Consider the following 22,799-nt stretch of genomic DNA (forward strand, 5'->3'; position numbering starts at 1 on the left):
ATCTGAAATCATGAGTGAATCATTGGATTGTGATTTCAACGGATACAGTCCGTCTCTGACAGATGGGAAGGCGGCAGTCTAGGTTGGGAAGAATGACCGGAACAAAGAAGAGTTACTGCCGCCCTTGTCACATTAAACCGGAAAATAAATTATAAACATTTATTACTCGTGATTTGTAACGTTATTAAACCTTCAAGGGATCGGACCAATGTAAAACGTCACGTATTCCTGGGTGGTAAATTTCTTTTTCGGCCTGGATTTTGGAAATATGTAACACGTATCGATTCTGACCTATTCGATCGCCCTCCCGTACACACCCAGAAAGTTAATCTAGCAATTTGTTCCTCTCCGTGTCGTTTGTCTCTGTCTGCTAGGTCTTTAACGTCTCATTCCCTTGGAAACCACTTCAGAGGCACAACGCCCTTTCTATACGAAAGGATTCCACGCGTCTCACTTCGTTTATCCCCCATCGGTCACACCTACAAGTAGCCCGCTGAGAATTCGTTTAATTCTCGTCCTTCTTCCTTTCATCTATGCACGATGTGACGATTTATTTTTTTATGTAACCCAATAATTACAACACGACACGCAAGGATGGCACAATTACACAGAAGACAAACACTTTGAGTGAGTAGAAATACTTTGTTTGAATATAAAATATATTTTGCATTGTATAAATTCACTTTTCCACATCCTAAATGTAATTGTTAAATGTAAACATTGTTTGTAAATCCCAGGCCCTGAAGATGATCTCAATAAAAGATCGAAACGTTGGCACGATAAAGAAAATGTTTTTCTGAAACCTACATCACAGCCGATCGCATCTCACGATATCTGAATAACTAACCAATAATTACAGTTCAAATCCATTTGAAAGTCAGTTATTACTTATATTCTTAGGTTTTACATGATTAATTATTAGTTGGTAACTGAAAGATAAGATTTTGTGTCAGGTCAGTTTTACGACAAGTTAAGGAAACCCGAATTCTGGCGAAATTTTCAATATTTGAATGGTACCCACCTTTTGGTTCACACTTTGTATGAACATTTCCACACCTTTCAGCTTAAAAAGTTCATTTCCACACCTTTCAGCTTAAAAAAGGACCTTTTAGGCCTTTAATGACTTTTGTTGGAAGCCAAATGCCGTGCAAATGTTTGTCTTAGGTAAACGTTTGAACGTAACAGACAGCGTGGTTTTCATCCGCTGCAACATATTCTGACAATCCGCATATAAATTTTTTTAACCGACAAACAAAAAACCTAAAGTGGTGTACTGTTGAAAAGCCCCAGAGGCGATTCCCACAATAATTCTAAACTTTCCATCCAACCGGTTTAGCCAAGGGATGAAAGTTATGTCGAGCAAATAACTTGGCTGGGCGTTTACAGCGTACGGCCAGATTGGGGCCTTGTTGTAAAATAAATATTTTTAGTTCGTTAAAATTTCACAAACGATATCCGACGAGCAATATCTGTGAGATTACAACCAAACAATGACAAATCGATTAACCTCCACCGTGCTTATCGTTATAATAGTTGAGAAAAACTAGAAGCATACTCACTCTCTCTCATGTTTCTTACAAATAAGAGATTCTACAATATTTATAATTAAAATAAGCCTTTCACTATTACCCTGTTAAAATCACCAACATGATCAGCATAACGAGCAACGCTGAAGGAATTTCAATAATAATCCACTACATCACCCTGTGAAATGGTGATACGAAACAACGTATGCAATATATGAAATGATCACATTCGACTGATTAGGCCAAAAATCAGAATGTAATTTTGAGAGAACCCTGAAAGAAAAGAATATGTAAAAGTTAAATACTATTTTCGACAATTTGGCTAGTACTCATACATACACACATATTAATTATATATCGCTACGAAAAATAAACTCAGGCAAGACTGTGGGTTTGTAGTTGTACTTAACCCTACTTATAGCCTTTATTTGCCAAACTGTTTTTCAGAGAGTGGTCACTAAAGGCTAATATGCGATTTGTTTGACCTGCCGGATGATAGCCCGAAGTTTGGCCGTTGAACCAACCATTAACGATGGCGATATGTAGAAAATCGTCTCATATATAAATCAGTGATCCCTAACCAACCACTGATGAACTCGTCTGACGGACAAAACGTTGGGGATAGGCAGGCCAGGATGATAAAAACAACATCCCTCAGCCCCATACAAAGAAATTTCACAATTTAGTAGCGTTGAAACATCTGTTTGGAACAACAGGATAATCAACAACCACTCGAAGCAGGTTCATCAAACCTTCATAAAATAAATACATGAACAGCCTATGACGTGAGTAGCAGTATGAACGGTCTCTCTCTCTAATTTCATGTTGTGGTCTGCGGGATAACGAGAGTATAATTTGGTCGTTTCTGCGCATCCTGGGCTTGTTGTTTCAAAATTTGCCAGGGGCTTGTTTTGCCCTCCACCTTTTCCGCCGTACCTCACGGTAACTGGTGGACCCACCATACAGATATTGAAAAAGTGCCTAAAATGGGGAGATTTTACTTTAAGAGCCTTCCTATTTCTCAATGCAATGACAGAGAGATGCAAAACTTTGTTTAATACTTAATTTAATTTTACTAAACGGAATTTAAAGGGTTCCCTTGGTTTGTCAGAGATATAAGCAGTATGAGGAGAAACATCAAACCCGCTACTGGATATGTCGTAATGCTGGCATGCGTCTAACAGACCATACAGATGGAAAACCATCAAACTAAGGAAGAGAACAAAATCGTCCTTCCAGTCAACATTACCTGTCGAGTTAATAATCGACGGAAATGTTGGTCTGCGAGTCTGGGAACCCATGTTGAACCGGCACTGGGCCTTACTGGGTCCGTCTGGTTCCCTCACTGAAGATGGCGGAATACCGAAACGCGTTTGAGCAATTCAACAAACACGCCAGTGAAGACGGACCATCCGTAAATTTTGCACAGAGATGTAAGCATGATGTGAGGCAAGATATCAAACCCACTACTGAAGATGTCAAAATACTGACAGACCAACCCACCGAGGATAGGCAGGCCAAGCTGGTCGACAAAATTAATTACTACGTGTATAAATATATAAGTAAATAAGTTTGTGAAATGTGAAAGTTTGTGATAAGAAAATTGCGAAATGTTCCTAGATCGGAAACGACCCAAATTTTATTTACTTAAAAATAATTTGTCCGAGATTTTTCTTTCAAATCGAAAACGGAGGCAATATAGAACAAACAACGTTAGCCGGAGGACAACTGCATTTTAAAAAGCCATATTGGATGTAAAAAAAGAAGGTTCGTAAAGACATTTGAATATGTAGAGAGCAATTAATTCTACTGTCGGATCCTTTTATATTCGGAAAGGTACCTCGCAGTTTACTCGGATAAATGAATATTCATGTACGGTTCATGCTACTTACATCGCTCATATGAGAACATTTTGAATGTCGCTTTTGCGCAGAAAAGCCTTACAATATTAAATCAGAAGTAACAAAACTGGACTTGATATTGATTCCAGGAAAACTTGTCGGAAAGAAATGGACAATGTTATATTGTAAGGATTTATTACACTAAATTCTAATTGGCTGTTGTAATACTTCAACAATGACTTTGATATTAAAGTGATTTTTGCAATGTCTTCGAAGGGTTCATGATAGGCTATTTCCCTGCTTCAAAGCTCATTCAACTTATTGTTAGTTAATCCTCTCGGGACAAAAAAAAACTTGTGTAAACTCCTTATTGTTTTTATACGAATTTCCCATATACTTTTGTAAATTTGTACTGCTTCAAAATGTTTGTTCCCGAGAAACTTTATACATTTTTTCTTTTGTTTTGTGTAGACGAAAAAGGATCAATGCCGTAGACACTGATCGAATTCTCCGTTTTACTTGCTTTCTCCACGATCAATATTGATCAAATTTAAATAAATTGGAACGTCCTTTCGTTAACTCGTTGTTCAAAAATTGTAATTAACTTTAACCGACCTTAAAAATACTTTGTTACTAGTTATTGTCCATCGAATAAGTACACCAAAAATATTTCTCCGGCAACATTTGGATCTATTACTAAAAACAATTGGTCACATTTTGGAGTATATTGAAATGTGTGGTCAAAAATGGGTCTTTTAACAGATAACCAATGTTGACTATGGCAAGACAGTTAAAGGCAACAGAGCATATTCTATGCAATTGCCCTGCAATATCTAGCAAAAGTGTGTGGTGATTAGTGACCGTTAATCGATAATTATTCAGAAATCGTGACATGCGGTCTGGTGTGATGTAGGTTTCAGAAAAACATTTTCTTTATCGTGCCAACGTTTCGATCTTTATTGAGATCATCTTCAGTTTACATTTAACAATGTTTGTAAATCCCAGGCCCTGAAGATGATCTCAATAAAGATCGTAACGTTGGCACGATAAAGAAAATGTTTTTCTGAAACCTACATCACACCAGACCGCATCTCACGATTTCTGAATAAATAACCTAGCAAAAGGTTATTTAGATTATTATAGAGCTATGGAATTCGCTCACCTCGATCCACCACAACATCCTTTAAGACGAATTTGAAACATGTGCACATGAGATCAATAACAAACAGGCCAATAGTATAACAATTATATACTAATGCCAGGCAGCTCTAAAGGATCTGCAAGCCTACGAAATCGATCAACTTAGAACTTGTAAGTATTGTTTCATAGTTCCCTTTTATGTTGGTCTGCCTGTCTTCAATGATTCTCCGTGAGTTTGGAACTGATTGTGTCCTACAAAACAAGCTGGATTTAACGTTATAGTGAATTCCAGGCCTTGAAGGAATTTCACGTAATAAGCATCAGACAAACTGGCTACCGAGGGAGCTTCAGAACAACATATAACCCAAATCCATTTTATGACATGAACAAGAGCCACATTGATTTTTTTAAACTTAATTACTATCTGTACAAATTAGATACATTAAGTTATAAAGTAAAGTACGATATTATCATTTACATACATCCTGACGGGAGTTAGCAACCATTGTTTCTTTTCCGGCTTTTTGAACAGTTGCACACTATCCGTAAGGAGATTCCGGGTTCATCTCCGCTTCAGTGGTGCGATTCGTTTGTAGGTGGGTTACGTTATACATTAATCATACTAATGGATTGTGATGTGAAGATTGTGTTTTTAGAAGAACGTTAGGAGGTCGATAGCAGTTCTGAGGACATTGGATTGAGAGGACGGTATTCTTTGGATATTGGAAGGTTTAGCAGTGCCCCATATTTCTAATCCAAAAAAGTCGAAATCGGTTTCAGACGTGGCTTGTAAAGTGTTAAGTTTTTTGTTGATACGTGGATGTTCTTAATAATAATTTCTATAGTATTCCGAATTTAATTCCTGTCTTTTACTTCGTGTATGTCGGGTTTCAAGTCAGGCGTGAGTCCAGATAAAACCCAAGGAACTTCAAACAGTCTGTTTTTGGATAGGAGTATTATTGAGGAATATAGTATGATGGGTTTTCTTTCGTAGGATAAATATAATATGGGTACATTTACTTAATTTATCTTCATATGCCCGAATTTTCTCCATTCGGCTGTTCGCAACACTTATGCCTGGAGGTCTTCCTGAGCTATTGCGAGATCGAGATCAAAGGAAAAGTGGCCCAGGCAAAAGAAGCTAAGGGAGGTAAACTGTAGAAAGCCTGGATATTTGAGGTGAAGATGATTGGTCCGAGCTTACCTGTGGCATTCCCGCTCCCTAAAGAACTGGAACGTTCGGTTACTATAGATCACAAGCATACTGGGAAAGTACTGGCAAATCGGCAAAAATACTGGGAGAAAGAGGAACTCCTCAACAGAAAGGAATTAAAAATTACAAGCGATAAATCTACAAAACTCCATTAACATATCCGATATCGATTATGTTTAAATAAGACAGAAACCTCAGATTAGAATCCTAGATGATGTATAAACAATTAAGGCATCGATACCAGAAAATAATTTTGTACTCTATTAAAGAACATAAATCTTCCAGAAAAATCATTAGCAGAGCTCGGACAATAGACGTTGCTGCTGATTTGCTTTTTAGGAACTTGGAAAACCTTACGTTTTCAAAGTAATTTGTTGTATGATCATTTTATGGTCAAGGGGTAGAATAAAAAACAAAATTTCAACTTTGCCAAGCTTACGGTTTCAAGGTCATTATCAGGGCTTAATTTTCAAAGAAATTAACCACAATTAGTAAACAATTATTTTATAAAAACAAGCAATTACCAATTTTTGGAAAAGGTAACTACTTACTACATTTTTTTTTTAATTTGTAGTAAAATGACATTTCAAGAAAAACATGAATGGTAACTCGTAATAACTTAAACATACACAATCGAAATCTCTAGCCAAAAAAATTACGTCGGCTCTAAAGTTTTCAAAGTAAAAAGGAAAGACTTTGAGGTCCATGATTAAATACGTGATGATTAAGAAAAAGGCATTTTATTACACTTTGCTGACCAACATATATGATCGACTGGTAGCCTACTACTGCTGTTTGGCCTGTCGCCTTTATTGGTAGCTTGCCTCGCCCTGCTTATACCTCTGATCTCTTAGGTTGAGTTAAAAGTGCGATATGCCGAAATACTCCTGGCAGACCAATAAAGCGAGGCTAGGCAGATCGGGCAACTACCACCTGTATTTTGGTCACTGACAAGCTGGACCACTTTTATAGCAGAATAGTCACTAAAGGCTATTGTGAATTTTTTTTTTTTTGTCTCCTGCAGAATGAAAAACTGTTAAGTTCGTACGTTGCACGAATCGCTGACGTTGGTGATATGCCGAAACTCACTTAAAAATACAGTGGCGATGGGCGGACGAAGATGATATAGAAATTTATATGTTGAGACATCTTACGATCTACGCTTTATAAATTAAATAAATACAACCCTGAACATTTGCGTGATCAGTAGTATTGAACGGTCACAAGGCTATTGTAGAATAATGAACTTGTAACTTGGTAGTTTGCAATTATTCTGGTTTGACTGTCAAGTTTCGGCATTGGACCGAATGGCCAATTACAAATGATTAAAGTTAGTATAGCTCTTTGTCAATTAAGTCCGTTATTACTATATCCCGATAAGTCTATTTCTGGGTTTCCCCAGTGGTTTGAAGGCCTTTAGGGTGGTCTTATCTTAGGTTAAAATAAAATGGGAAGTCTTGACAAAGGAAAACGTAAGAAACTGTTCTGACATTGTCATTGGTTTTCTTCTATTGCAGAAGGGAGTCGGTCTATTAGACTACTCGTCTATAGAAGATGTTCTGTCTTATTGTCTTGCTGTTTTACCAAATTATAAACGAGCCTTTTTAGTGGTTAAGTATAACTAATATGCCAATAACCAATTTAATACATATAGCCTTATTCACCGGATTTGGTTTCTTATTCCTTCAAAGTCATCCTTTTTTATTTCGTTTATAATGGAGTTCGATTTACAGAGATTAAACTTTATCGGGAAAAAACTTGTCAAAAAGTTCCTCTTTAAGACTTAGTTTGTTTTTTATTTTGAATTGCTTCGTTTGAAGGACAAAGTTTAGGTCACTTTGAACTAGTTTGGCTAGTGCCCGGTCGGTCATCGTTCATCCCTCTTTTGGCTATACAAAGTATTTGTACTTTTTTAAGATATTATTTTCTACTTTGTAGTTTTCAAAATTGTACTTGATTAGTTTCTAATGATGCTATTTTCCTCGAGTTCTTAGACGGTAATCCGATTAATTACCCGGGGATCGATACATTCCATTTTGCTGCTTCTCTAATATGATTAACACATATGTATGTCATCAAAGGCAGTCATCAAAGTAGGAGTAGAATGCTAAGAGTGACACTCGCTGTCCTATTATTACGTTGTAATTAAAATGCTATTAACCAAATTGTGAAAAGTTTCCCTTCTGTTTCGTATACAAAGGTTGTTTTTTTTTGGGGGGGGGCAATCTAGGAAATGCACAAACAGAACTTACCCATTAGCGCACGAATAAATTGCAATTTTCTTTTTACACTTTTAACATTGCATTACGTACCTTCAAAGGCCCGTGCCAAATGACTGAACCTGCCGTCTGAGTTTAGTACCGACATGGGGCTTTTAACGTATACTATAGACTTGACAAAATAAACAGTTTTAGAATACAAAACAAAAATTAATAAATGTCAATCCTCTGCCGAACCGTCAACTCCATTAGTAAATTAATTTCGTTATACGGGAACGCAATATGGACATCAGAAAGTTTAACTTTCGTGTCATGTCTTTAATTGCCGCTTTTTGAGCTTTTCCAGCTAAAAGGTAATTTCAAAAATGATAGATTCTGATTAAAATTCGAATAGGACTGTTCATAAAGAGTGGAGTAAGTATAAATATTTATATTTTCATGTTATTATAAGACCAGTGTCTTTGAATTAGATTCCATGCTGATCCACGATATTGAGCGTGAAACGATTTTATATAATTATAAAAAACTAATCGGATAAAAGACAGAACATATTTATAACAGATTAATAGCTAGCTTTGCATTTGACATATTATAGATTATTATAGCCTGAGATTGGACCAATACTAGCCGGTGTTTCACAAGGTAGTATCCTTCGTCCAATCTTGATCACTAGTTACACTGCCGACTTGCCTAAAAATCCGACGTCATTATAGCCGACGCGGATGATAATGCATTTTTGCCTGACAGCGATCGTTTTCCAAGATACAAGAACATGTTAAGAATGATGAACAAAGCGAAAAACAAAAACACAGTGTATAGAAACAGACTTGTCTAGATCACATCAACAAAGACTCTGACATCATCTATAGTTAAATCCTTATGACGGTTAAATTGAATACATAATGCAGTAATAACATGACAGAAAACGTAGAACTAAGATGACGTGTAGGACTAAATAGCCAAGCTGCACTCAAACTGAGATAACATCATCGACAAACGTACACTGGGAGAACTACGTACAAAGAACCAATTGTCCCTTCTTTTAAGCCGTACAAGACCGAAGGTTAATGAAAAATATGACATACAATCAAGCAGAACTGATGAGCCACTATCAAGGTCTAGAAGCTAGAAAATTTGTTATAACTCATAGGTGGAAAAGCAAAATAGTCTCACCTGACGATCTGTATGTTGAACGAGGAAATCTGTTTGTTGAAACTTCAACCACTCTGGGAACAATTCCGCCAAGCCATACACAGTATCCTTTCTTCTAATCAAAAGACCTCAGAAGGATTGACAAAGCTTCTTACTACGTCCATAGCCGACTCCAAGTAACCTAACCTAACTACGTTAATAACCACACTGTACTATGACCTGAACATTCCTTTCGTCAACGAATTGAGCCGTTTTCACTAAAGTTCTATCCATATTGAAAAAACAGACTTACCCTCTCCTCCTATTGTATACCAAGAATATCAAAAAGGAATCTATCAAACCAACAACACATGTTATACATTTAGAGCTATAGTAAAACAGCAAATTGACGTGGAATTACCATAACTTCAAGGACCAAAATATTTAATGCGGAACTTATATTCTGCGATGTCATCCAATATTTGTACCGATCCTTCCGTTTGTGATGTATAACAACAATACATATCAACAAGAAGATCATCAACCCATCAATCAACTTAGATACTTAGAATATAGCAAGACAGCTCAACAACGTAAAATTTTCACTTGTCAATGTTAAGACTAAAATTAACAATACATATAGCAAAACATGTATAGCATTTGGTAATAATTTAGTAGTATAAGGCTACAAATTAATTAAATTAAAAAAGAATTAGTGGATAATTCTTTCCTTCTTTTATAAAAGATAGTTTCTACTCCCAGTTAGTTGTTTTCAACGTCCGGATTTCGAGTTGATAGCTCATCATCAGAATGAAGGAGTTCTACAACCACGTATCTCGTCATGGATTGCAAGACTGAACGGTACCCAATGTAACCCTGTTGTATTACATAGCTTCAACAAAGGGTGGTACTTGGATTGGTTTGAGAAAATTTTAAATTAAAAAATTTAAAATTGAACACGGAGATAAATGCATTAATAATATAATAGATTTTGATCTACCTCATATTTTAAATATATACATAAATAATATTAGACGGACAAAATAATCAAATTAATTTATTTTATTTATATTAATTTATTAATCTATTATTAAGGTATCATTATATTTTTTATCTTTTTTTAATTAATAAAAATTAATTAATACATAAATGAATAAATAAATTAATTAATTAAAAAATAAAAATAAAATAAATAAATATAATTTAAAAAATTTAATCACTAATTTATAATTAATTTCTTACAGTATTTATTAATGTAATATTTAATATGTTATAATTCCCGCTTTTCGCACGTTGATAATTGAGCGGCATCAAAAACCAGCTTCTTTCTCATTGGAACGTCGTGATGGTCGGGGTACCGGGCGGTCCAGTTTTGCAATCCATGTCGAGAGACGTGGTTGTAGAATTCCTTTAATCTGATGATGATGAGCTGTAAATTCGAAATCCGGCTCGTTGAAAACAACTTACTCTGATTAGGAACGATCTTTTTAAAAAGAGTGAACAACACACTTCACTCCACCATTTATCATTTCTGTAGATCTTTCTTGTTTGTTTATATGTGTCTTGGATTCCTATCATCATTTTAATATTGTCAAGTTTATTTCATAACATAAACCATTTTTAAAATATTCTGTATATTCGTATTTATGCTGTCTTGGCCGGTAATGTTTCTAAGGATGGGCAAAGCTGGCGAAACTTGCTTAAATAGGATTTTCCAACGTCAGAGAGTGAGTGAGAGGGAGGGAGAGAGAGAGAGAGAGCACAACTTTAACCCCCCTCTGAAACCTCAGAACTGAGAGAATGAGAGATTTGAACCCTTTCAACCCTCCTCGCTCTTCCCACAACCTACGCTATTCTCTTTTCCACAGAACACGTTAAAAAAAAGAAAATCAGGGTAACCCGCCTGAGAGGTACTTTGTTCATTAACATTAGGTTTCTAGGCTCTTTCTGACGCGAATTTAACTATTACATCAATCATTCTTACCTCGTTCAATTATATTGCAACCAATGCTTCTACCACCCTTTTCCCAGTGTTATTGTTAATAGCCTGTTTTTGACAATGTTTCAATGATGTCGTTTTAATTTCACTGATTCAAAAAACATTTCAACTAGAAATTAACCATAATTTGCCATAACGGCTTTTTTCTTATTTTTTATCGAGTGCTTTTAATTTTACCGAGCAAAATGTGAAAGGAGTGGTTCAATGCTTTCCTCGGGTTCTTGTTCTGGTCAAATATTGTAAATAATTGGCTGTTCGGTTTATAATTGGGTTTACTGTATTGGGCATATATTTTGAAGAACCATATGGGAAATAAGAGGCCGAGGAAAGACAACAGGTTCACAACTGAAATGACTAAATGCCTAATAGCGGTCAATTCAAGCGAAAATAGTCGGAAACGTCTGAATTGCAGAGACCAAGACGAAATCTCATAATTTAATATATTATTCTTTCTCCCTGTTAAAAAAAAAAATAGTCGGAAATAGTCCCGATAAGGATAGGCCATGCGAGGTTGACACTAGATACTTACTTTTGGGCCAAAGCCCGCATATGTGTCCGGTATGTGGAGAAAGGTTGCTCATTGTGTCACCTAATTGAAGGGTGTACTCCTTGGCTCTATGCAGAGACCGTGTAGAAATGCCTCTCGACGAAAGCAACTATCTGGATCCCCAGTTCCGATTTTGAAGAAACAGGGTTGGTTTAATGTATATAGTGCTGTAAATAACGTATTTTGAGAGGGAATGGATTTATTGTCGTGAATGTTTGGCGTAATAGAGCTGATGACAAAATATCAACCCTCAACCTAACAGAGTGAATGGTATGTAAATGAGAAAGAATGTACTTAAGAGAATGTATTTATGAGTGGGCGTGTGAATGAGTTTGGATTTAGGAACTGATTACATTAATGCTGTAATAACCTGGCTGCTGAGATCACCCAGAGCCGAACCTTGGTTGCTGGATGGATAAGACTGAGGTCTAGCCTCGGATTGCCAACACCCGAGGAGAGTGATTCTCGAGGCTTGCCAGTACTTTATTGTTAATTACAAAATCTGGAATTGCGGTGGACTGCGAGAAGTAATAGGCTCAACTCTGTACATCCATGATTTGAGCTTATATAATCAGTAATCAGTAATCTTTCTATCTGGCTTAAAGTTTGCTTACAGACCTTCTAATGAAGTTTCCTTCCGGATTTCGTGTGTTTTGTATTAATTCTTCTCTATGCTTGGTCTCTGAGGTTAAAACCATTTTCAAGCTGTAATAGCAGAACAGTAAACACCTGCACGGTCGATATTACCAAACTTTTAAAATACAAATTTGTTTAGATGCTTGCCATTTAACAAATTTACAAAAATTATTTGATATTTATGATTCGGTAATTAATTGAATTTATTGTGTGTTTTTCTTTTCAGACAATATGCAGTCGCTATGCAAGAGCCACTTCTTGCAACAGGTGTACAGAAAGATAGACGGGGCCGTCCTTAAATCTCGGAACGAAAGAAATTTGGACTGCGTGATCACATTTCAAACCGAATCCATCCTCCAGCGTTTTATGCTCAGGTTCGACCAGCTCAGTCTAGACTGCAACGACCACCTTTTTATTTTCGATGGTGCACACGCGGTCGGATCTTATAAGGTAAGAAACGGTTTCGTATCGTACAAGTTTCTATTGGAACTGAAGGAATGACACTAATTTCCGAAATTGAATTAATCCATTAGCGACTTCCAGAAATTTGGACTTGTTCAAATTAATTATTTAGAATTGGGCAACGCCGCGCTACTGATAATTAGGAATGATGATAAGGGTGATAGAAATGAAATTACCTAATGAGTTTTAATAACGACAAGAAGTTTGTTCTTAATGATAGTAATTAAATCACGGTTAATTTGAATCTGAAATACTGACATTTATTGTTTCACAAGCTAATATTGTCGCATAAATTTGTAGTATTTCTTAGTTTTGTGGCGGTTCGGGGTATAAAACAATAGCAGCAGCACTTCTTTTTTCAATAGACAAAATCGACTAAGTCTACAAAATATATATCTATGTATACAAATATATAAAATAAATTGGAACGAGGGCCATTCAGCGATATTAATCGTAATTGGCTATTATGGCCTAAAGTCAAGGATTGATCAACGACGTACCGACTATGGTCGCGCAGCCTCCTTCGAAGGTTGTAAGGAGTTGTTATGCTGGATTGGTTGCGGATTAATGGTTTGAAAAGAAATAATAGTTTAGAGTTTGGTCATCAGTGTGGTAGATGTTCCTGACGAAGATTGAAGCATCGATTATTGTTCCCTTCAGTATCCTCCGAGAGTTAGAAGGAAGTGTTCTGCTGGACAGGTTGCGGATGGATAGATTTGAATGAAAGAATAGATTTACAGTGGTATCTAGTCTAACGGTACTGGGATGTATGGTTTTGTTTGGATCAGTGTGGTAGATTGTATGATTGCTGAAGAACATCGACTTTTGATCGTTTCATTGTCCTATAAGAATTAAAATTAAGTGCTGTCGGGCAGGTGGTACACTAATGGATTGGAGTGAAAGAATGTTGGTTATTCACAATAAGCAAAGACTATTGTGAATTTTTTTTCTGCGAGAATTAAATGGATATATTGTGCAAGAAAGCTATAAGATTAATGGATTGTAATGGAATGATAGTTTAAGGTGAAATCTAGAATAGAGAAACTGGGCTGATGGTATGATTGAATCATATTCGATGATTTGGTTAGTGGCAAGGATCATCGACTATGGTGCGCTTTAGACCCCTCCGAGAGTTAGAAAAAAAATTATTATCGGGCTTATCAACCTCTACTGTGCGTAGGGTATGTTTTGTAAAGTTTGAATGTTTGGTTGTTCCGTTACTGTTCCAGTCAGTAAGTTTATATTGAGGTGATGAGAGCAGTGTAAGATTTATTATACACAATTGTTTTAGTCAGGTAAGTGGGATCCAATACTTTTGATCGGGTGTAGAGAAATATATTGCGCTGTTAACTTCAGGTATGGAGTAAAAACATGGGATTTTTGTCGGTTTACATTGAAGCTTTTTGCCTGAACCTGGGTTCCAGGTTACATCTTTTCTAGCCTTAAATGGTATGTGAAAGTTAATGTTTTGGAATGCAGAGGAAGAGTAAATTGCGGGTTCTTTTCTTCTGTCCAAAAGTAGTTCGAGATTCGCTGAAGGTTTGAGAAAAATAGACAGGTGGGAAAGTTTCGTAGTTAAAAGTAAAAACAGTATATTCAGTATATTGGGGTGGTAGTTTTTTACCTTAATTTTCCATTACTGGAGAATTTGGATATGAAAAACTTTTTGAAGAGCGGCAGGAGCGGGTTTAATAGCTTGTTCAAAATAGTTGCGGTATCGTCAGGAAGGTTAATGTTTTGGGATGAGTAGAAGATAATCTGAGTAAATTACGCAGAGTAAAGGAGTAAGCATGCTTCCCTGGGGAACGCCAGCTTAAATGGGATGAATAAAAGAAGAAGATCTGCCTAGGATGCTTGGAAGCATCGGATTATGAGATTCTGAGAGGCGTGTGAAAGTAAAGATGCTTTTGAGCTTCCATAGTAAACACTCGTTCCATGGCCGGTCGATAGCCTAGCAGCAATAAGCGGAAATTAAAAAAAAATCTCTTGTAGAAATTGTACCAGCCCTTATTGCTTACAATACGACTGTGTAGCCGGGACCCACAATCATTACATAATTGATTGCATATCAAACCATGTACACCGAAGCTGGTAGGCCTAGCCAGGGGGGATTTTCCATAATGAAAGTGTGCATATCTGAGGTCGGCTTTATTCAAGGGGTCGATTTGGACGTTGACCAACTGGGTAGGAGTTACTTTCGTGCTAAGTGCTCGAGTTATACTGTTGAACTGTTTAACGCAACACTATTAATTTTAAAACAATTCAAAAATGTACACATTTATTGTTTTTAGGCTGATCTCAGCTGCAGAAACACGAAGACTGCCGTCGGGTCTCTTTTTACGAGGACGAACTTCGTCACCCTCAAGTACGTGACTGATGGTTGGGGGACGGATTTGAACGGGTTCAACCTCGTGATCACTGCCGTAAAAGATTATAGTAAGTATTGAAAAACTATGCCTTAAAACAAGAATTTGAAAGTAATTTAGTTTGTTAAGGTTAAAAAATGAAAACTGGTTCGATTGAAGTCCTTCTCGAGTCCATTAATTTACAAATACAAATAATTTACAAGATAATACTACCATCCAACCGAGTCCGCATCATTGGGCTTTACTTAGCAGAATTTCGTGTAGCCCATATACAACTAAAACAAGAACTTAACTATGGATTACTTGGATACCTACTACTTGGACCAAAATCAACACGAACATACAACAAAGTAACCGCTTACAAAACACTCATCAGACCTATTGAACTTACAGAGTCCAACTGTGGGGCTATGCCAAATCCTCCAACATCCAACGAATTCTACCTTTCAATCTAACGTTCTCCGCCGTATCCTCAATGTTCTACGTCACTGATCAAACGATCCATAAACACCTTAAAATCCAATTCGTGAAGGGTCTGATTCGAACACGCTTCCTCTATATCCACACTAAACCATCTCTCCACCCTAGCCCTCTTTCCTCAATACCACCCTTACAATCCTCCACGCTGTTTAAAACTAAGACGGCCTTGTGACTTTTAATTAACCTATCCAATTAAATAAAGAGAGTTGGCTGGTTTCAACTACATTAAAAATAATAGTTGAAATAGTTCTCTATTTCTAGTTCAGAAATTAAGAGTAAACTCGGTATGAATGTCATTGAGCAATTATTTTTTATTGGCTAAGAATATTTTGAAGTACTGTGCACCTTATCTATCACTAATTTCAGTTATATTTTATTCAAAATGTAAATAAATATATTTGTATATAATACTTTTAATATAAGCAGAAAAGCAATTTTGCTGACACCGGACCATTATTTCAATTAAGATTAAAGGCATCTCAGTGTTTGCCCGGATTATCCCTTGGTTTCCGCCAGAGACCACTAAGCCAACATAGAGGATCTCTCAGCCTTCAATAATTAGCCACTTAATTAGTGGTTGGCAGGGTTTTAAAGCTTCTCACCACTTCAGGCAGTCCTACCACGACTTCTTACATCAGGTCATTCATGAAACTATTTAATCCGAATACCTAGATCATCGATATAGGTTATCAATTTATTGAATGTTTGGTATTTTTGATTGATTTAAAGGTCATATTAGTTAGGTTCAAATGTTTCATAAAAGATTAGAAAATCATGTGTACATGAAAAGAAGAAGAAACGTGTTAATGGTGTCGAATTATTTGCATAAGATTTTACATCAATTTTGTTGGATCCAACCTATTTTTCTGTTTTGACAATGAGCGAGACGTTAGAATCGTCATTTTAGTAGAAAAAACTTGAATCTATCCCGTTTATCGTTGTTTCTGCACTGTATAATTTTTGTGATTGAGATGTTAAACGTTAATATTACTAAGTACAACACGAGGCTCCAATCTATGAATTAATAGATCGTCGGACACGGGTGAGAATTGAGAAGATCCGTTGTATAGTAAAGTATGCCAATGATCTGTAAGTGTGGATAGGGAGTTATTCGGAAAATTACACCCTCCATCAATTCTACCCTTGCGGAATGTATCTTCCGGCCACAACCTGTCATCATTCTGGCTACTCTAATTTTCAATTCCAATATAAAAGCGAAGTTTGTAATTTTTTCTTAGTACATACGATGGTTTTTAACTCTCAGGATCTACTAAAAACAGTAGTATTTATAAATACATAAACATTTTTTAATAAGAAGACATCTTTTCTATTAACCAAATGTAGAGACCACAAGTATGAACATCTCGTCTCAAAATGTCAATGAATAGGTGAATATTTAGAAGAAGAAAAATAGTAAAATTTAAATTCTAACAATTGTGACATGCCGTTGTACAAATAACCATCTCTACTCGAAAATAAAGCGTCGTTCAACACATTTGCAGCATTGGAAGATTGATTAAATTATATATACCACAACAGAAGACTATAAGGGGTAAAAACATGGCATAAAAGAAAAGCTAAAATACCGACAAAATAAACAGAAAAGAGTAACATACTTGAAAAAGAAACAAGATATTAGAAAAGACCTAAATCTCAAAAAGGAAAGTAAAGGCTAGCCAACTCAAACAAACAAGGAATAAGTAGTTTGGTCGTTCCGATCATCCGGGTCTGTCTGTCCTTGCTGTTTTAGTGGGCCAGGTGCAAATCGGTATCCATTTCACATTTCAAGAAACCCTTTTGAACATAAATAACACGGAAATAAACACACCTTTGACCTGGCGAAAGGCCGAAAAAAGGTCCATCACATTATAGATTTGTAGAAGAAATCACTCACAAAAAAAGAGTCTATAAGCATATTATGGGACAATGGTAGACACTGAAGGCAATAAATTGTTTAATGGGGAAAATAATTTCTAGATTCTATCCAACAAATCGATAAATAATCAACGGAAGACATAAACTTTATAATTAAACTAACCTAAAAGAAGTTGTTTAAGATTCGCAAAAAAAAAGAGTCAAAAGCAATTAATATCAATATTTTTTAAACCAAATAAGTCTGAAATTTGACTCATCAAAAACAATCAAATTAACAACTAAACAGGATTAATTCTTGTCCTGAAGCCATTCTTGTATTTAATTTATTTCTGTACAATTATTACGTATCATTGGAAACCTCTACCAATGAACACCTAGCTGACGAATATTCAACAGAGCACCATAATTCTCCAAAGACACTTCAGCACAACTGAAACTTCCTTCTGAAAAAATCTATCATCGGCTACCTGATTGAACATCTCGTCTCAAAATGTCAATGAATAGGTGAATATTTAGAAGAAGAAAAATAGTAAAATTTAAATTCAAATTGTGGCATGCCGTTGTACAAATAACCATCTCTACTCGAAAATAAAGCGTCGTTTAATCAGTAGATTCAAAGTTTCATCTGAAATAAACTCAGTTTAAAGAACCCTCTGATATGCAATGAGAAGGATGAAACTACCTTTCATCCATCTTGGCATGCGAATCAATCACTCAACGGAGGCATGTCATTGCAGTATTGGCAGTCAATGATCTACTATTCGTAATTAGAAGAATCGAGTCGAATAAACCGAATTAACGAACTATGAAAAGTACAATAAGCCAAAAGGTTGCAGTGCTTGGATCAACCCTCTCATCGTCATCAACATCCATCTGAAAGACGACGAAAACATCTTCTTCACTTTGACTCTAATATCTGTAGTACATGCAGCTACCAGATCGAAACAAGATATATTATAATAATATTAAATACTTTCAGAACCTGTCGCCATGGAATCTCAAAATAGTCATAACCCTTCAACAATATAAGTATAACTGGTTGGCCAGGATATAAACAGGGTGAGGCAAGCCAACAAACCTACCACTAAATATAACAATGAGTAGCTTGGTCGCTTTCGATCATTTTTTACCTTGACTTAGTCTGTCACTTTAGTGGTACTTACTATCCCGGCTCACACTGCTCCTGATCAATTAATGATGTCGAAAAGCCAAGACGCGCTAAACCAAAACTGCGCGGTTACAGGCAAAATGATCGGAAGCGACCAAACTACAGGTTCATCATCCGCAAGTCTCAACGAGAAATCTCACATTAACCTTAAGTGATCCTTCAATACCACAACTATAAAAGAGGTTTTGTCAGGATTATAAATAGGGTGAGGCAAGGCGATGAACTGAATTTTACAATTAGTAGCTTCGTCGTTTTCGTTGCCCGGTCTGGCATTTTGCGCCATAACCAGAGGTGGGTTTCATCTTGATACACATTGCATATATCTCTGATCAACCACTGATGATGGCGAATAGCCAGGAGCTCAATTCATCCTGGAGTCATTGTTTTATTTATAATTAATTTATTCTCATTTAAAGTTTTCCTCCTTCTGAATCTATCTACACACAGATAGCCAATGACGCAATACTCAAGAGATAATAACTATTCAGAAATCGTGAGGTGCGGTTGGTGTGATGTAGGTTTCAGAAAAACATTTTCTTTATCGTGCCAACGTTTCGTTTCGATCGAGAGGGCATTCTCAACACGACACGCAAGAATGACATAATTATACAGAGTCAAACACTTTGAGCCCTGAAGATGATCTCAATAAAGATCGAAACGTTGGCACGATAAAGAAAATGTTTTTCTGAAACCTACATCACACCAGACCGCGCCTCACGATTTCTGAATAGTTATCGATCAACGGTCAGTAACCAACACTCATTTCTTCAAGAGATAATCCTCATTTTCATTAATCAACAAGGCATCCAACATCTCCTAGGTTCCTTATGCGGTGCATCCTAATCAATATATTCTTTACTATTAGACTGAAAATTATACAGAACACCTCAGAATAACATAAAAGCTCATTTATGATTAGTGGTTAGGCGCCCTGACCCTAAAATGACATCGAGCCTAGGAAAATTTAGTACCTATCTAAAGTTCGACCACACGTAACACAGCTGATATAAATCCCAGCTGCACAAATCATTGCCTGCCACGTTAAATACCAAGTGTCTCCTGTATCTTTCATAAATCAGCCCTATTTGTCCCATCGTACTTGAGTCCTAAAACTACCACACACGTACACAAGATTCAGTTAACTCAGAATCACGTTCTCCACGGTAGATGAGTCGAATTTGTGGAACAGCGCCTTAAACGACCCAGAAGTTGCTGTTCTGATCTTTTTTTAATGCTAAAATGCCCTCAATTATAGGATGATTAGCCTTCCTACCACATCATTGTAATTTAGCCTGCCAACCAACTTCTGCCTAACAGTGTTAGTTGAAAAATTTTACAGCAAACTACACTTTCATGCAATCTCAAGGATAGGTTGTGAACTTCACCTTCATTTTTGTACTGAAGAGTGAATTAGATTCATATTTCCATTAATAGACTTTTACCAGAATGCCTCAAAGTACCCAATGAAGATAGTGAAATGATGAAACATATCTGTCTGAAACATTCAATGAGAAGACACGAACAAAGTTGTTCAGCACTGATCTGGGGGTTTAAATTTATTGTTTAAAGAGCATCGATTAAGTCCTCTATGCGTAGCCGGTACGGTAAAAATATATGAGAGTTGCATTCCGGCCCTCAACCGATGAACTGTTAACAAAAGTGAGACAACGACAGGTCGAGGGCGTGATTTCAATTTAGTCCGACCCGGGGAATTAATAGAAGTGCTTTTAATTGATGTTTCTGCAAGGGAGAACTAACAGCCTATCCAAATATTGACATTCTTCTCGTAAATCTCAGGTCACAGGTAACCAATTCCTCAAAATTTATTTGATAAAATTGATTGAATTTTTGCCCTGACAAGTTCACAATCTACGAAAGCATGTGAGCCCTGGAGAAATCTCGTATATTTAAAACTACTTCAAAAAAAAAGGGAAGAAAATGAAATACTTGAAATATTAGAAACATATTATAATATAAACCACGGGTTTTACGAACGAAAAAACCGGAAACGTGTCTGGCAGGCCAAAACAGCGAGGACCAAGATGTCCGGAGGCGGACTGGAAGTATGTTTGAAATGTATTATTAAATGTATTTTTTATAATTTATGAGAAAACTAGTTCTGATTTTATATAGTTATGTAATTGTAGTATGTAATTTTGTGTAAAAAATAAATTCGTAAATTTATAAAATTTAATAATATATAATTTATAATTATATCTAATTAAGAAAGTGAAATTTATTATTATAATTATAAGATCCTTGATTTGATTAATTGGTGGTGCCCAACTATTGGGTTGTCCGGAAAATAATGCAGGATTTTGGTATTAAACAAAAAAAAAGAAACTAGTTACTTTAAAGCAATGTTCTTTAATCAAAATAATTTCCCATACTCTCAATACATTTCTCCCAACGTGTTGGTAACTTATTAATTCCGTCTGAGTAGAATTCAGAATTTTTAGAATTGATAAAGTCAATAAATGCATTTTCCAGTTCCGTTTGATTTTTGAATATTATGTGTTGTAAGTAGTGGTCCAGGTGTCTAAAAAAATGGTAGTCAGTAGGCGAGAGGTCCGGAGAGTAGGGTGGGTGAGGCAAAGTTTCATAGCCAAGCTCCAATAATTTTTGTGACGTTACACGTGACACATGTGGTCGAGCGTTGTCATGCAACAAAATGGGCCCTTTCCGATTGACCAAAGAGGGCTTCATTACTGCCAATTTCTGATGCATGGTATTAATTTGGTTACAGTATGATTCAGCATTGATGGTTTCGCCAGGATTTAAGAAGCTGTAGTGTATTAAACCAAATGAAGCCCACCATACCGTAACCATTACCTTTTTTTGATGAGTTGGGGGCTTTGGAAAATGTATTGGAGCTTCTCCTTTGTCGAGCCACTGTCCAGAACGTCTAGTGTTATCGTAGAGAATCCACTTTTCGTCACATGTAACAATTCTGGCCAGAAATGGGTCATTTTTGTTTCGACAAAGAAGTGATGCACAAACATCAAAGCGCTGATTTTTTTGGCGATCGTTTAATGAGTGTGGAACCCAATTTTCGAGTTTTTTCACTTTTCCAATCGCCTTGAGGTGGTCAGCGACGGTCGTTTTACTGACTTTGAGTTGCTCTGCAAGTTCTCGAACAGTTGTTTTGGGGTTTTCTTCCACCACTGATCGCAGAACATCATCATTAAGAGAGGAAGGCCTTCCACGACCTTCTTCATCTTCAAGGCTGAAATCTCCCTCCCGAAATTTTTTAAACCACCTTTGCACAGTGCACTCATTAACACAACCCTCGCCCCAGACTTGGTTAATGTTTCTAGCCGTTTGGGCTCCGCTTCGGCCGAGTTTAAACTCGTAAAAGAAAATCGTACGAAATTCTCGCTTTGACATTATAAGGATGACTGAATTATTTCCAAGTAGCGGAATGCTACAGAGGTAAACAAACAATATCATTTGGAAGAGGATTAATAAGTGTTGACATTCATACAATGAGTAATCCTGTAAACGTAAACAGAATATTTTATATAGATTTTTTTTAATGAAAACTTAAAATCCTGCATTATTTTCCGGACAACCCGATAGAATAAGCGTTAATGACTCGTATTGAGAGATCTCAATGATAATTGTCCTGCTATGTTCCAAGAGAACCTTTGGTAATTGAGCAACACTGTTAATTAAGTGCAATAACGATTAAGTTAAATTACTCGCTTACTAAAATCACTGGTAATGAACAATATTGTCTCGGCTGAAATGAAATGGGATGGAGTAGTGAAAGTAAAGGGCACATTTATCAACCTTAGTTTTAACTTTAATTAGCCCATTAATGAACTTTTTTTTAGCTAAAACTGTTTGCCGGAAAGATTTCCGTGTGTCTGGGACGATGGTGTCGAGTTTCTTAGTTACCATGTGCATACCTAGTTACCATGTCTCCACCTACTTCCGATCCTTTCCAAAAACCTTATAAAACTTGTAGGTCGATCCTAAATAGTTAGTTATTATAGGTGGGTATGTTATCTAGCCACACCTGCCTTTAACCTTGACTTACCAAATTACTCTTATAGCTGTATTATTAAGGATCATTAAGGCTATTGCATAATTTCTCGTTGTGGTCTGATGAACCTGTAGATTGGCTATATCCGATCGTCCTGACTTCCCTCTCCTAGTTGGTTAGGTCTGTCGTATTCAGGTTTTGCTGTATT

At 36.3% G+C, this 22,799-nt stretch overlaps 1 protein-coding gene across 3 annotated transcripts in view; it reads left to right on the top strand.

Moving 5' to 3' along the window:
• Positions 1–22,799, top strand: part of LOC106666759 — a 139,741-nt gene that overhangs the window by 107,120 nt on the left and 9,822 nt on the right. For all 3 annotated transcript variants that reach the window (XM_014394173.2, XM_014394174.2, XM_024227113.1), the window contains 2 exons: positions 12,479–12,702; positions 15,006–15,150. In XM_014394173.2, the coding sequence (XP_014249659.1) occupies positions 12,479–12,702; positions 15,006–15,150 (369 nt within the window). The remainder of the gene's footprint in view (positions 1–12,478; positions 12,703–15,005; positions 15,151–22,799) is intronic.

Source organism: Cimex lectularius, unplaced genomic scaffold (genome assembly GCF_000648675.2).
Source record: "Cimex lectularius strain Harlan isolate CLEC.00 unplaced genomic scaffold, Clec_2.1 scaffold52, whole genome shotgun sequence".
Classification (NCBI taxonomy): domain Eukaryota; kingdom Metazoa; phylum Arthropoda; class Insecta; order Hemiptera; family Cimicidae; genus Cimex; species Cimex lectularius.